Raw genomic sequence first — 17082 nt, 5'->3', positions numbered from 1 at the left:
ATAAAAAACGAATTACATTATAAAGTGAAATTACCAATTAATTTGGTTTTAAATATTTACATTAAATGTCACATTAACTATGTGAAATGCATTTATTAAAAATTAAAATTAAAATTAAACATAGGAGTACACGTGCGTTGGTGTATAGGAGGTGATGGTAAAGGTTGAGAATAGGTGTATAAATAGAATAGATGCGTTTACGACTTCTCCAACTCAATGCACCAAACGGTGAACAAATCCACGGTGCCGTCTTATTCTACTTGTTCACCGCAAAAGCCAAACGCTGATTCGTAAACATAAGAAGCCGTTTTATCGGACTCTTTCTGTTTTCCCTCCAAACACTCCCTGCTTCCTCCATTCCATTTTCATCATCTCGTTAACATTCTTGCGTCGCTCACGCTGTGTTTCATCAATCATTTCCTTCTCCATTCTCTCTCTCTATATATATAGTTTCAGAGGAACAGAGTGAACTCAGAAGATCATATTGTTGATGGAAGAACGGTGGAGATTCATCACTTGGTTGAAGCTGCTACGCGTGCTTCTGGCGCTGGTGTCTCTTCTATTCACCTTCACCATGGAACCTGTTCGCTGTTCCACTCTCAGCTCAGAAGGTGACTCCATATCTGAATGCACTATTGCTCTAATCATTGCTAATGTTGTTTTTTTAAGGTTGTTGCATGTTTCTGTTTTTCTTTTCTTTATAATTTTGTTGTTTCCTAGATTCATGAAATGGGTTTTGGATTATACGTTTTTTTAGGTTAAATACTTTTGCCCTTTCCATTTTCTCTTTTTCAAGTTTGTTCTTTTAAGTTTAGATGGATAAATCATTATAAGGTCCTATCTATAAGCCCTAAATATTTTCAAATAGATTCTGAACAGTATATATATTAAAAAAATACTAAAAATTAAGTTGATTATGTATAAATGGAAATTATTAATATATAGAGTAAGGATTTATCTTTTAGAGTTTTTTAGGATCAAATTATATTTTTGCCTCATTTTTTTTTTCATATTAGAACATTACTTTCAGGTGATGTGACATATGACTAACTTGATGTAAGAGAAATATTTCAAATAGATAAATTGAATTTTCTTTTTTGAAACTTTTGAGACTAAATTCAAAACATGAAAAACCGAAATTGTTGTTAGCCTTAAAGTAGCCTATTTAAAAGAAACTATTTTTGGTAATTGACATGATTAAGATTAAGATTGAAGATCGGTATATAAATTAAGAAAAATAGTTTGTGCAGAAGTTTTTTACACGGATAATCAATTAAAAAAAATACTTTTTATAATAACTGTTTTAAGAGTTAGACTTGGTTTTATATTGCTTGATATTAGACATACTAGATTTTTTTTTTCTTTTTTTTTGGATTAGTTTTAAAAGCTAGAAAATTCAAATGTTCTACGTTTGAAGAAATTATATGGAAAAACACATTGATATAGCCGAACACGTGTGCAGGGTTGGCACTGCAAATGATGAAGGAGAAAGTGGAGAATCCATTGGGAAGTTTATGGAGTTGGAATAGAGAAGTGGTTGATCACTGCTCCCATGGCAAAGTTGTATCCTTGTATGCAACCTCTTACCTTTTCACAATTTTATAGTATTTTGTAAGAAGCTATAGTAATTTAATCCTATGTTTGATGTTCATGGAATATTTTCAAAAGGTGATAAAATAGAATATGAAAAAGAAATCTTATTTTTTTAGAATTTAAAATTTTAAAGGGTTAAATATGTTTTTAGTCCCTGTACTTTGGGACGATTTTGGTGTTCCATTTTCAAACTATGGTACAATTTAGTCCTTCAACTTTAGAAAACTTTGGTTTTAGTCTTTTTTACCAATTTTCTTTTAATTTTATTTGTTGTTTTAAACACGTTTCATTATAGCATTTGGATTGTTTACACTGTTTGACACATTTTTGTTTCAATGTTAACTAAGAAACGTGTTTGAAATAACAAATAAAGTTAAAAAAAATTGGTAAAAAAAACTAAAACCAGAATTTTCTAAAGTTGAAGGACTAAATTATACCATAGTTTGAAAATGAACTAAAACTAAAATGGCCCCAAAGTATAGGGACTAAAAACATATTTAACCCAATTTTAAACTATTAAGATCTTCTCAAACAAATTTTAAATTTTATTTTGTTATTCTAAAAAAATCAATTCTTCTCTTACAATTCTTCATTTAATCAGAAAAACAAAAATAATATTCTCCACTGAAATATATCTTTGATGATCTATATACTACAAAATCGGTTAAAATATTTTTTTTAAATATTTTTTTTAAATAAATTTAAATATATCAATAATAAAATTGTAACATATGAAAAATGTTATAAAAAGTTGTCCACATGTCTTAACCAGTACCTGCGTGAAGAACTTAGAAAGATCTGTGTCTCCACGGAACAAGACCAGTCCTATGTTAAACTTTGCTTTTGCTTTACATAGCTTCTATATACAGCATACATTTTATATATGATTGTTTGCTTTTCTTGCAAGTCTAATATACTGATGCTTGGGTGTCATCATCATCATCATCAACATCATCATCGTCATCAACTGTTGGGTACTTGATGCATCAAATTATGTTTAAAATTGCCTGCTTGTGACAGGCACATTGGCGAACATGGCGATACACCATCCATAAGGAAACTTCTCCAAGCAGCAAATGGTGCTGATGATGAGAAGAAAACTCTTTCACCATCACCATCACCATCACCATCACCTTTTCCCTTCACACTATCACCACTTTCAGAGCCTTTCTCACCATCGCAGAGCCCCTCAGATTCTCCAACATCTCCAGAATTATCCCCCTCACCATCTCCATCTCTCTCCTCTTTCTTTTTCTCTCTTTCACCCTCACCTTCACCTGTGCCAGCACCTCCTCCAAATCCACCTATGGTTGTGTCCACACCACCTCACTCCAATTGGGTTTCAATGCCTTCTCCTGCTTCATCTTCAAACAGTTCAAGCACAAACCAACACGCTGTCATTATATGGTCCATAGTTGGGGGCTTCTCCTTCATTTTGGTGTCAGTCATTGTTTTTCTTTGCTTCAGAAGTAACAAGGTTGTCACTGTAAAACCTTGGGCCACAGGGTTGAGTGGCCAGCTTCAGAAAGCCTTTTTAACGGGTAACCGGTGCTCATATTTACTTTACTTTCATCATTGACTAGCTCAGCTGAAGATTTCAAACTGAAAAATGCATGTTAAGTACTAACAGTAAAGTTTATGTTCTAGTGTTTCCATCCTTTACAAGTACTTTGTTATTTGAGATGGCATACTCATTGAGCATGTATTGATTCAGGTGTTCCTAGTCTGAAAAAAACAGAACTTGAAGTAGCTTGTGAGTATTTCAGCAACATTATTGGTTCACTGCCTGATGGGACTGTTTATAAGGGGACTCTCTCTAGTGGAGTTGAGATAGCTGTAGTATCCTCTGCAGTGACTTCATCCCATCACTGGTCCAAAAATCTGGAAACTCAATTCCGAAAGAAGGTACGCAGGCATCTAAGGTAGAAAATGTGCTACACTTGACTGGTTTTAGTTCTGAATCTCTTCCTTTTCATGATTCCAGATAGCGATGTTGTCAAGAATTAACCACAAAAATTTTGTGAATCTAATTGGATATTGTGAAGAGAATAAGCCATTCACAAGGATGATGGTTTTTGAGTATGCTCCAAATGGAACTCTATTTGAGCATCTACACAGTGAGTGCTGTTTTGTTTAAATTTTACTTATAAACCAGCGTGTGCCTTAAGAATCATTGCAACCCAGCATGCATCTTTTATGGTGTATCCTTCTCATTACTTGATACTGTATAAGAAGTTTTCAACATGGCTTTGATCATCAATTTCTTATTGATCAGTTCGATGACACATTGAAAGTTGTTCGAGTTTATGTACTAGCAATTAGAATTGTATTGATAGCATTTATTCATGTCTTGCAGTTCGAGAAGCAGAAAGGCTAGACTGGGGAATGAGAATAAGGATAGCTATGGGAATAGCTTATTGTCTGGAGCACATGCATCAGCTGACACCACCCATTGCCTATAAAAGCATACTATCTTCCTCTGTATATCTGACTGAAGATTATGCTGCTAAATTATCAGACTTTAGTTTCTGGACTGACATAGTCTCTACAAAAAAGGGTTCTGAAGCTGCACAGCTCTTAGAAACAGCTCCAGAATATATCAAGGCCAATGTTTACAGCTTTGGAGTACTATTGTTTGAATTGATTACAGGAAGAATTCCCTTTGCAGTGGAGAATGGCTTATTTGAAGATTGGGCAGCAGAATATATAAAGGGACAACCCTTGAGAGACGTGGTGGATTCAAACCTGAACTCTTTGCAAGAAAATGAAATCGATAAATGGGAAAAAGTGATTAACAGCTGTGTAGATCCTGATCCAGAAAAAAGACCAACTATGAGGGAGGTTACTTCTAAGTTGAAGGAAATCACCACCATAGGACCTGATGGAGCAACTCCAAAAGCATCTCCTCTTTGGTGGGCTGAAATAGAAATTATGTCCACTGACTTAAGTTCAGACGTGAATCCATAACTCCAAATGAAAAATATGTCCTTTGGGATAATAATCTGAGTAACAACTCTGAATTTGGAGTTTGATGCCATTTTTTAATTTTTATTTTCGCAGTTATGTTTTAGATTCTTGTTCTTTTGAAGCTAACTGAAGTAGGATGGACAGAAGAAACAACTTTTGTCTCAGTAGAATAATTTGATTTTATAGTTAGTTAAGGAATGAATTTGTTTTTATGCTCGTATAAATGAATTTTGATTCTTAGTGTACCTGATGTACTAAGTACTATAGACCATGAATAACAACAAATCGAGAAGATGATTTTCAATGGAACCTTTAGAGTACACACTCTCTCATTTGGTCTGTCACTTTCTTTCAAAACGAACATGTGAATTTCTAGTTGCAAGGTGATTATTTGTTCTTTCTTCCTTATTTTTTTTTTTTTTTAAAAAGTAGAAAACAAGTGGAATGAACCTCTTTATAATCCTGTAACTGTACAAGAGGATGCTTAAATAGTGAGAGACAAATTCTATAAATATGGCTCACAGAGATACATATCAAATCAATGGATTCACTATTCTGAAATTCCTGTGACTTCCACCTGAAATTCCACAATCCATATGTCCATTTCTTTCTATCTTTGTTGTAAGATGATTGTTTCGAGATTTCTGATGTAAAATATCAGTCATTTGGAAATTCTCCTTTCCCCATCATTTGTCTAATTTTATCCTTCTGATGCTCATATACACAAAGATTAAAAGTTCAACTTTCGTATTCTTCGATATAGATCAAGTGTGCCTGCATGATTTGGGTCTAAGCACAGAGAAGCCTGACAATCTTGTAGAGCAGATGATAAGTCTCCCATTGACTCATAAAATGCTGCTCGTAGGTGAAGCATTTGCATGTCAGGTTTAAATTTGATGGCCTTGGTGAGTTCTTCTACAGCTTCAGTTTCTTTTAGCTCATCCATCATCACTGATCATACATTTGAGAGGTTTGAAAAACATGAGGTTGGAAAATGGTAGAAATGGAAGAAAGTTTGATAAAATTATTTCTGTTTTAATATAAAGACTTTGAAATACCAAACCAAGTATAGTAGATAAAGTGTCCTATAGGAATTCAGACTAATATCCAAACTTCTTAAGTAGTAATCTAACTACAGATAATTAAAGTGAATGTGCAATAAGAGAAAGTACCTGCTGCTCTGTATCTATATGGATAGGTTCTTAAAGGATCAAGTTGAGTTGCAACATCAAGATCAACCTTTGCCATCTCACGGTCACAGTATTCTGATCTTTTCTCATATGCTGAGGCATTGTTCTCTGCCTTCTCAATTAGCCTGGTCATCTCATCATACGCAGCTTTTCTTTGATTTTTCTGATGATAAACGCGTGCTAGACCTTGATGAGCTCTTGTGTGCCTAATTGCAAGTGCATTCTTGTAGCATTCTTTTGCAAGCTCAAGCTTACCACAATCCACGTAAATACTCCCCAAGTTATTCAATGCCTGCAAAATATTGCGCAAGATAATCAAATAACTGCACAACACTCACTTCACTTGGAACAGAGATAGTGTTATTATAAGAGATCACAGACTTGTCCTTTGCGAAGACCGTCTGAAGGACATTTAAGTGCTTCTTTTAGAAGCTGAATAACATAGGAAGAAGATTCAGGATCCAGAGTTGTATCTGCCAACACATATGCTTTTAGGAAAAAAGCTTCAAATGATCTCTGAATTGCAATGGATCTGTCAGCCCTCGCTAAAGCTTCTTCTCGATAGCCAGTGTCATATAGGATCCATCCTTCATAAATTAGCCTCTCTTGCATTGAGCTAGAGTGGTTTCTGGCCAACCGCAAGCTGTGCATTGCAGCCTTTTGACAGTTTAACCTGAATTTCATACTTGTGAGGATTCTCTTGACATCACAAAATATAACTAATTTTACTGCTGAAAATAGCTACATTGTAACAAAATTATGGACATTTCATAATGTAATATGCTAGTCATTTCGAAACATTCAGATCAGACTCTAGTCCTAAGGATCCTTGACAGCGTGACAATAAACACAGAATTGAAAAAGAGATATTTCTGGTTCAGTTATACATGTACTAACCTTAATAGGAGTAGAGACTGACGAAACTCTAGAAGGCTCTTCTCAGGCTCATTCTCTAGCATCTGATGGATAATAGCCAAAGAACCAATATCATCTACACAAGACCATTGCTGGTATAGCTGCATNCANCAATCANCCTGACTCTTNTGCTGAACTCCACGGTTTACAAGTTGGAGCAAGTATTCCCCTTTGATCTTCCCATGTGAAGTTACATAATTTGGTTCAATGGTTAGCATTGCCCGAATATCTCTCATTGCACTATCATAATCCTNAAGTGCAACATTCAACCACGCTCTCAATTCTAAGCAATCAGGGGAGAGTTTAAATCCAATAAACTTATTTAGCTCTGCAATCCCTTCCTCTATCTGCTTCTCCTCCACCTTTGCTAGTGCTCTATATTTATATGGAAATGAAAGAGAAGGATCCAATTCAGTTGCAACATCTAAATCAAAACTCTTCTCCTTTCCCATATTGTATAGTGCACGCTCCTGATACATCCACCCAGCTGGTTTATGCTCAAATATGAGAGAACTAATTAACTTATAGGCTGAATATGGTTGACCCTGCTTGTACTTAGTTCTGGCCACCCCAGCCAATGAATAAACATGACCCTCCTGAACTGCTACCTCAAAACAGTGCTGAGCCTCTTTGTATTCTTTCCTTTCAAGCAATACACACCCCAATTGGTGGAATGCTAGGGCCGTTTGCCATTTTTCTGTGGCACACTCTCCCATTCTCTCCAGCAACATCAATGTTGTTTTAGACATCATGCTTTCTTCCATGGCCACTTGACTCAGGAAGTAGTACAACAAGAAAGAGGCACACCCCACATTGGCTAACCTTTCCTGTGCCTCACAGCTGCAGAGTATTTTTACCACCTTTGGATTATACAGAGAATTTGGAAGCTCCCTGAGAAACACTTGTAAGCAAGCCACAACAAGAAGGGTGGCTCTCTCTTCCAATCCATACTCAATAAGCACCAATGCATCTTCAACATTCACAACAATTGAAGCCAAATGGGCATCACAGGCAGAACTCATCTCCTCACAACAAAATCTATTGGCAAAGGAGAGAAGCTCCAAAACTGTCATTGGGCAGAAGAGGTCCAATCTTTTCGTCCTGCTGTAAAACTCCACAGCCCTCATTCCCTTTGGACATATCCCATTTCCCGAGAAATCAATCTTGCTCATTTTGGACTCAGCAAAGCCACCGTAGAGCATAGCATTAAAAGGGTATGAAAGAGCAGCAATCTTGTACCTGACACAACTGATTTCTTCATTCCCAACACAAAACAAAACATCACTTTCCTCATCTGACTCACACACACCCTCAGTGCAGGTTTCCTGAATTAGCTCTTGTTGACACTGGCAGTGATCATTAACTGAACAGGGGCGAAATCCGGGTTCCAAATTCTTCTTTGGACACTCAAGAACATAACCACCACAATCCATTGAACACAGACCAGCAAGCTCATCATCCCTCCTCTCAAACCTCAACCATGCAGACAACACAACCTTGGAGAGCACATCCTCAGCATTTTGGCATGCTGTCCTGAGACATCTTCTAAGTATTTTCTGATCACCAAGACCGCGCAAAAGAGACCACTGTTCCACACACATTACTGCTTTGTTGGACTGTGAACAAAACTCCATGCGCTGATAGAACTCTGATAAGGTCTCCACAAGATTGATGGGCTTGAAGTGAGGTTCTAGGGATGGTTCAATGGTGTCGGTGGAAGGGAGGTGAAGAGGGATCAGGTTTGCAAATACTGAGGTTGAGTTGCTGTTGGTGCTGGATTTGGTTTTTGACCATGATGGTATTAAGCTTCGGTTCCTGTTAAGGTTGTTGCGAGGTTTGGTCTTGCTGCTATCAGCACATATTGTTTGGGAGGCTTTGTTGCCATTGGCACCGTTTGTTTCAGATGAAGTAGAACTGAGAGCATGAACTTGAATACTCTTGAAACGTTCGGTGAGCTTGAGCCCACGCATCTCCGATCAATTACAGGTTCTTTGGTTTCAACCCCTTTAACAGAAACACCGGGTGTGATCCTTTGAGTGAAAGAAGTTCATTTTGCTATTTTGTAATTTTGTGGTTGCAGACTCCAAGCAACATAGACAGAAAGAGAGAGGTGAGAGGTGAGTTTGAAAAGGAATGGTAGATGGGTGATGATGAATAGCAATGGCCTAAACTGAATTTGGCATCTCCTTGTTTTCTAAAAAGGAGTGGAATTTTGTAGCTTTGGATAATGTATGTTTTTAGAATGAGAATAGGACTCAACACATCAACACACATTGAATGAATGACAAGTTTGGTGTGTTTATGGTGTAAATAAACAAAGTTAGCAAGTAGTAGTTAAATTTGTAGGTGTGATCAGGTGAAGCTGCTATGCTGAAACCAGTGCCATTAACAGATCCCTGAGATGAACCACTCCAATTTGGGACAACAGCATGCAAATCTGGTCAACTTCTTCCATGATCATTTTTCCTTTTTCTTTTCTTTTTGCTGTATTAAAAAAGTAGGACAGAGAGTCACAGATTATTTATTTATTCCACCACGAAAGCGAATCCTTCCTTAATCATGAACATATTTCTTCTTTATTAATTACCTCCGCACCTTTATCTTAATTTATGATTATTATTCAAATATTCGGATTGAGATGGAATTGCATGCCAAGCAAAGTGCATAATAAGGTGGAGTGAGTTGTGTAACCAATCCAATTATTATTTTTAAGTTAAGTGGTCTTATCAACACCAAACATGCATTCACACTTGAAAACATAACTGTAGCAAAGCAACAATAATAGTAATAGAAAAAAGAATTGAAATTTCACATACCCTTTTGTCTAATCTACTTACTGTGAATTCTTTTGTTTATATTGGTTGAATGTCGAATTCCCTTGAGAAAGATATAAGGTGATTGAGGAACTACATTTCCTTCTGGGGCCTCAATTATTCTATTATATATTCTTTGTACCAACATATGATCCAATTACGATGTATAACATATAATATAAGTGTTGGAAATAATTAAAAAGGTCCACTACATCTCCACGGCACATGAATTTGGAGGATATGATTGGCCACGTCTAAATAAATTAAAAGGTAAAAAACATCAAATTATTCATGATGCTTCTTTCGCATAGAGATTCTGGCAATAATTGGATCTATGTATATGATGCATGAACAAAAGAATAATATCTGCACGTCAACACAAGTAGGAGTATATTTTTACTCATTTCAAGAGAACAAAATGACAAGAAAAACTATCACACAGCACTAGAATCACCATGTGACACAACTCAACCATGTTTTTCTCCACTGTTGCCCCCACAACGATAACTTAAAAGCAAATTCTGGAAAATGACTCAATTGCCTTTTATGAATAAAGTCTCAATATCTATCTCCCACTCCCTCATGCATTCTATTCAATGATTCTTAAACACTTTAAACTTTATATATATATATATATATATATTTGTTTTATCAAAACATATTTTACTGAGAGAATACAAATTGTTGGTAATTTGTTAATAAATTCTGATTAGTAACAGATTTTCACCATCGATAATACTAAGTATTGTTGTATAATTATAAAAGAAAAGATGAAGTGAATCTCTTTTTCATAAGAAAGAATTTGTGGCACAGAACTCAAGTTTTTTTGTTTGCAGCATCTCTTGATCAATACTTTCTGAGAGTATCTTAGCTTTTGACACAACTTGGAAAATTCATCATTATGTGTGTTCAGATTGAAAAATAAAGGGTTAAAGAAAATAGGCTAAGCATAAAGCAAAACTTTATCTGTGAAACTAATAACAGAAGAGGTCAGTAATGAATTTTTTTGTAGAATGTAGAGAAAACATGATTTTCATCATTGCTTTTTATCTTAATTTTCTTATCATTCATCTATTTATAGAAGAAAAAAAGTAATCATATTTTTCTTAATTTTGTAAGTATAGAGGTTGCATAGATGAGCTGAGTGACAGGAACAGTAGATGCGAAATCTAATTAAAGAGTGATAAATAGGCACTAAGAAATTAACATGACTATGTATTTGTTTGTCTTGTGTTGTTTTGCGAAGAAAATAAAGAGGTGGTACATGATCACGTGATAATAAACAAGTGGACTGATAATGCAATGAGATTGTATTTATATTTTGTTGGTTTGAACATGAATGAACTTTCAATTCATTAATTTCATCACACCTTTGATGTGTCAGTGTTTGCTTCTCAGTAGTAATGACATGATCAGATATTTATTGGTTTTCATTTATTCACAAAACTCTGATGTACTCGTTTTTTCTGGGGAAAACAATTTTTATTTATTTAACAATGAAAATAGAAGAAATAACATAATTAATTATAAAGTAAATTAAATATATTTTGTCTCCAAATTATTATATAAAATTGTATTTTCTTATAACTAAATTATAAAATATATAATTTCTATATTTTACAAAAGTCATATAAAATATTTTTCCCAATATGGTGTTTGGATATTTTTTATGTGATAATAGAGTTTCACACTGGATTATAGTATGAAAGGATAATGGTATTTTGATAATATTTTTTTGACAATATTTTAAGATCATTTATGTGTCATTGTGTGATTGGTTCAAAATTACTCCACAATCAATAATAATAATTATAAACATCATTATGGACTAATCACAAAATAACATATAGATGATATTAAATTATTGTCAAAATATCATTATTCAGTATAAATCCACGTACCATTTGAGAAAAATGTTTTACACAATTTTCATAAAATATAGAAATAAAATATTTGTAATTTAATTTAAGAACAAAATATACATATATATATATATATATATATATATATATATATATATATATATATATATATATATATATATATATATTAATGTTATAAAAATAATACGAATTCTTATTACTTTAAAAACCTTAAAATAATATTAACACAAACTTTCTTTTTGGCAATTAAATTTGTTTCAAAAGAAATTAAAAAATTGAGGTATACACTTTTTTTTTTTTTTTATCTATTGTTTTTCAGTTCCATTCCTGATCATGCTTCTATTCGATTAGTTTCATCTCTTTTTCCTCTTTTTCCTGTTTCTTCACTTTTCCTTTACAGCGAAGATATTAAGAAGTAGATTTATGATAGATGATCATAAAAATGGAGAATAAAAGTATTATGTATATATTTTCAGGAGAAGTACCACACGTGTGGTATACTTCATTTATTATCATTTCCTTTGAACATAAACTTGAATAACGATAAAGTAATATAGTTTAAATTATTTGATATATATTATAAAAGTAAAATAATTATAAAAATATATAAAAAAAAAGTGAAAAGTAAAAAAGAAATATCAAATGAATATAAAAATTTTGTTTGTCTCAAAAATATTATTTTATTTTTTAAAATTTTGATTATAGAAAGTTTTAATTAAAGTAAATTTAAAACATTGAAGAAAGAAAATGTAAAGATTGGAAAAAAGAAGTAATTATGGAAGAAATAATTGAAGTGGAGTTGTAAGGTAGAAATGAATGTGAAACAGTAGAATACAGTTGAGTTAATTAAAATTGTCTACTTCCATACTTTCATTACAAAGTTTACTTTTCTTCTTCCTTCATAAAAGAAAACACATTTTTTTAAAAGACAAGCAATGATAGCACCATCAGAGAAAAAGCTCACATGTCACATATCAGACCTTTTATAGAATAACACACCCATGCTATCAAAGCCCAACACCCCTATTATTACACAAAAATTATATATTCTGAAATATAAAATAAAAAATGCATTTTAAATTTTATAATTCAGAATAGATGAAAAGTAAAAATATATTTTAAATTATATTTCAAAATACAAAATTTACATTTTAAATTATATAATCTAAAATAAAAAAATTGATGGGAGTGCAAATTGAAAGTAAAGAAATTGCCTAAATAAAAATACGCACATTTGTCCAAGAAACAAAACCCAAACCTATGACTACAACACCTATTCAAGGAAAACAAAGTGAGAAATTAAGAAAAAGATACAATCTTTGTAAAGTAAAAAACGCTTTCTAATTTTTATTTGGTTTAAACCTCTTTTTGTCTCTAAGTGAATGTTCATGTAAACCTTTGGTTCCTAAGTTATAAAAAATTTATCAAATGAATCCTTTTTTTATGTTCATGGTCAAAGTACAAAGAGCAATCTAAAGTGTTGTTATTATTAAGAAACAAATGAGAACAATATAAAAATGTAGCAATTGTTAAGAAACAACCAAAAACAGTATTTCAAGTCAAAAAAAGACTCATTTGATACATTTTTTTATAACTTAGGAACCAAAGATTTACATTTTTAAAAACGGAAACTAAACTGAACATTCACTTATAACTTAGGGATCAAAAAGAGATTTAAACCTTTTTATTTTTAATTAATCAGTCAGGCAAAGGACAATTAACTGGTAAGTGATATTTTTAATTGTTTCACATATCTAATACTAATATTTTTCATATTGGTAAAATGTTTATCTCTTCTAACACATTTATTTCCAATAAAAGTATAAGAAAACATAAATATGTATGATATAAAAATATTCTTTATAAATAAGAAAATTATCTTAAAAATCATCAAAATTTATACCGTTAATCATACAAGTAATTTAAGATGATAATGGCTTATAATTTTTACTTAGACTGTATATACAAGATATAATTTTAATTTTAATCCATAAAAAAACTTATTAAAAGCAACGTGTTAGTAATTCTCTCCACAATAGTATGACATCACCCACCGAATACACAGGAAATTCATTCCAGAGAAGATATTGATCATCATCATCATCATATACAGTACAACATTGTTGATCCACTGGTATTGTTCCATTTCACAGTAAAACTATACAAAGCTATATACGTACGCAAGCACCAAGAAAATCAGTGCTCCAGGTATACAAATCTGCCTCCAAAACAAAAGATTGGCACAGTACAATTTCATTTTCCATGTACTGATAGGGAAAGTGATGGAACACAATAGAGTGAAATGAATAGATGGAAGGAAAGAAAAAGGGGGTACTTCATGCAATTGGAATGGAATCATTCCAAACAATGGAAACAAGTATTATCATCCCATTTCATTTCACACTATTTTGCTCCTATCTATCAATCCATACACACATAGTCTTAGAGCATTTTCACAACCCAAAGCTTATATTTTCTTATATACAAATGTACAAGACAAGGTCCTATAAGGTTTGCATCAGAGAGGGACTTACAGAGCCTGACATAAGTATCTAGATTTCCATATTGCTGGATCCTTTTCCTCAAACCTTGTAATACAGCAGCCCTGTCCAAATACTCCGGATAGAATCCCAACTCAAGCATTTTCATGACAGTCTCTGCTGCCTCAGTAAAATGGCCACCTTTGATATACCCTCTTAACAACCATGATAGACTTTTCTTCTTCTGCGGCGAGCTCGCAAGGTCCAACCTTGTCAGCAGCCTTGCTGTGGCATTGCCCTCTTTCTGTGAAGCACAAATGGCAAGAACAATGTCATAAAGATCTCCATCAGCTTCCTTACCCACAAGCTTCATCTCCCACAGCTGTCTCTCTGCCTCAATTCCATGACCAGCACAAATGTACATAGCAAGGAGCCTCTCATGAACCACACCATATAGTGATGGGCTGCCATCTTGTATTACCCAATTGGACAACCGCACTCCGTCGGCCAGTAGATCGGATTGATACTTCTCGGCAAGCTCAACATCTTCTAGATCTAACTTGGTCACCAAGCCGGCCCTTGTGAAGCTTTTCAACTTGCGCAGAGCTTTGGCAAATTCATTCAGTTCTTTAACCACGGCGGTCATTGCAACAAGGTAACTATATACCTCTGGCCTTAAGCCAGATTCTCTAAACCGAATCACTAATCTAACTGCGCTTCTATAGTCACCCTCTGCCTGCAAAAGAAAACACTCACAATTAACACTTCCGCCGAAGATAGTCCTGAAATGAAACAGTAACAAGTATCCCAGAACAGTGATAAACAATGGGACAGTACATTATCATCATCTTCATATTGTTCCACACTCCAGGCTAAGTAAAATAATGATAATCACAAGAAATTCCCTAAACTTCTTTGCCCCAATAGAAGAAAAAAATTAGCATAAAGTGGACACTGCATAAAGAAAAATCAGCTATGAGTCACACACAGCTCTTGCCCCAAATATGACTTAGAAAATAGCACTTGGCAGTATATTTGACTAAGGTAAGATCAACAAAACAACTTAGAACAAATTATTCTGGTTTACTGAGATACTTTCGGTAATAACCCGAAAATAGCAATTCTATGTTTGGATGTAGGAAAGAAAGGGGAAAGTATCCCAAAAATTTTCAGTTTCTATTCCACTCATCATTGATATCCAAAATAAAAACCAGAAATGGCAGGAGACACGTTCTACTTCTGAAAGAACAACTTAATTATATAAATCAAACCCACCAGCAACAATGTCATCAACTGACTAAATGAAGAGCAATATCAAACAAAGGCAGCTAACACAACCGAGTCATGCAAACTAGAAAATGTGAATAACAAGCTAATTAACATCATCTAAGTCCAGGGAACCAAATGATAAATAACCCCCACAATGACTCGTCCAACTAAGACTTTACTCAATACTATATTCAATGTTCCAAACAAGAGCTAACTAACTATCGAAAAAAATGAAAAAAAAAATCGAATATCAACTGCTTACCATCATCTTCCAAGCAAGATACCCGGTTGGCCCTCCTTTATGCCCTTCTTTGTCCTCGGAAGCATAAGGGATTCCGCGCCTCAAAACCTCTTCCACAAACAAGACAGCTCCTTCCTTCTCCCCCATTTCCCAGTACAAGGAAATCACCTTCTCAATCATGCTAAAACCCGGCCTCAAACCAACGCAATCCATGTCCACGAGCAAGTCAACCACATCACCCACACCATGCTGCTCCTGAATCAATCTCTTCACCCAACCGCACATGATGGAAACCATGAGTTCCATGGTCTCCTTGTCCACCCTGTTCTCCTTCCTCAGCCAATCAAACACCTCCAATGCACACCACGAGTCCCTCCCATCCTGAGAGAAATACACCAACACGAGCTGCAGTTCCCTTGCAGACAACCGGTCATTCATCTCCTCAAGAATATCAGAGGGCTCCCTTCTCATCCTCTCAAGCTCCTCAATTGCCTCGAAGAACCCTTCTCCCATTTCATCCTCCTCATCATCGCTGGTCACAAACTGGTCCAGTTCCACCGACTTCAAAGCCCTAAGACCCCTCACTGAACCGTGCTTTGCAGCAAAAATGGAGGGGTTTTGGAACTTAAAAGATCTGGCACACACCCCATCATAGAATTTGAGGGAAAATCCACAGTGTGATGCAAGAAACATCAAAGGCTGTCTCTGTTGTGATGGCGAACCAGAAGAAAACACAAAACCCAATTTGAAATTGGGAGCAAAACCCTGTGCATAGGCCATTTTTCTTCCCTCTCTCTCTCAGTTCTTCAGTGAATTCAATTCAGTGGTACAGAGAAGTGCCCATGAACAACCAACAAAAAAAATAACAAAGAAAATGGAAAAGATTGAATCTTTCTTTCTGGGTTCAGTGAATTCTGAAGTGAATTTAAGCCCAAGAACAGAAAAAGAAAGAGAAATAGAGAGAATAAAAAACCCAAATTTCCCACAATTTTCTCAGTATCCAAACAAGATGCCACTCAAACTTAATCCATCCAACTAAGAAGAAAGAAAGTGACTTGCGAGCAAGAAAGACCGAAGGGCCACAATTATCAGCATAAAATTTCAATGAAAAAGATTAAGTGAACAAAATTCGAAAAAAAAAATACAGAAAAAAGAGAAAAAGAGAGGTGGCATGCGTCTTTTGGCATTGAAACAAAGACAGAGACAGCAGAAGTTGCAATTGCAATTTGCTTTGCTTGCTGCTAAGGTCAGAGAGGGTTTATGGGTTAGAATACGTGTACCAACCGCTACTACACAGTTCTCTCTCACCGTTCACTGGTTATTAAATCTGTCAATATTATATATACAAACTCATGTTATTTCCTACACATTATAATACTTATTTCCATATACAAAGATATGAGTAGAGTTTACGTAATGGATTAATATATTTTTAATTTAAAACCTTAATACAACTAATTTATGGATTTTTAATCTAAAATTTTAATAAAATCAGTTTATAGATTTTTTATTTTATACTATGTTCAATTTTTTTATTTTTATTTGAGACTTAAAGCTATATTTAAATTTACAATTATCTTTTTCTTTTTTTTCTCATAAGTGGAAATATTTTCAACCAGAAATACTTTAATACTGACAATTTTATATGTCGCTTTGTATCTAATATACTTCACTCATATTGTATTGGTTTAAATTACAAAGACGAACCTTATATCTTAAGCTATAATACTC

General features: G+C 34.1%; 3 protein-coding genes across 3 annotated transcripts; 1 reads left to right on the top strand and 2 right to left on the bottom strand.

Moving 5' to 3' along the window:
* The first annotated feature begins 221 nt into the window (after nt 1–221).
* LOC106752495 (probable inactive receptor-like protein kinase At3g56050) lies at nt 222–4861 on the top strand. Its single transcript, XM_014634188.2, has 6 exons — nt 222–611; nt 1463–1571; nt 2614–3134; nt 3308–3498; nt 3578–3710; nt 3950–4861. Exons 1-6 carry the CDS (start codon nt 491–493, stop codon nt 4558–4560), a joined length of 1686 nt encoding a protein of 561 aa, XP_014489674.1. The 5' UTR covers nt 222–490; the 3' UTR covers nt 4561–4861.
* Nucleotides 4862–5000: 139 nt separating this feature from the next.
* On the bottom strand, nt 5001–9158 carry LOC106752494 (ETO1-like protein 2). The gene is made up of 4 exons (XM_014634187.2): nt 6648–9158; nt 6132–6423; nt 5733–6042; nt 5001–5511 (listed from the first exon to the last, which is right to left on the bottom strand). Exons 1-4 carry the CDS (start codon nt 8633–8635, stop codon nt 5291–5293), a joined length of 2811 nt encoding a protein of 936 aa, XP_014489673.1. The 5' UTR covers nt 8636–9158; the 3' UTR covers nt 5001–5290.
* A 4276-nt stretch (nt 9159–13434) lies between these two features.
* On the bottom strand, nt 13435–16666 carry LOC106752501 (pentatricopeptide repeat-containing protein At2g30100, chloroplastic). Its single transcript, XM_014634194.2, has 2 exons — nt 15373–16666; nt 13435–14577 (listed from the first exon to the last, which is right to left on the bottom strand). The coding sequence occupies exons 1-2, from the start codon at nt 16129–16131 to the stop codon at nt 13804–13806; spliced, it is 1533 nt and encodes a 510-aa protein (XP_014489680.1). The 5' UTR covers nt 16132–16666; the 3' UTR covers nt 13435–13803.
* Between the last annotated feature and the right edge of the window lie 416 nt (nt 16667–17082).

Source organism: Vigna radiata, unplaced genomic scaffold, assembly GCF_000741045.1.
Source record: "Vigna radiata var. radiata cultivar VC1973A unplaced genomic scaffold, Vradiata_ver6 scaffold_158, whole genome shotgun sequence".
Classification (NCBI taxonomy): domain Eukaryota; kingdom Viridiplantae; phylum Streptophyta; class Magnoliopsida; order Fabales; family Fabaceae; genus Vigna; species Vigna radiata.
Note: the sequence above shows the minus strand (reverse complement) of the source record. Positions and strands in the feature narration are given on the sequence as shown.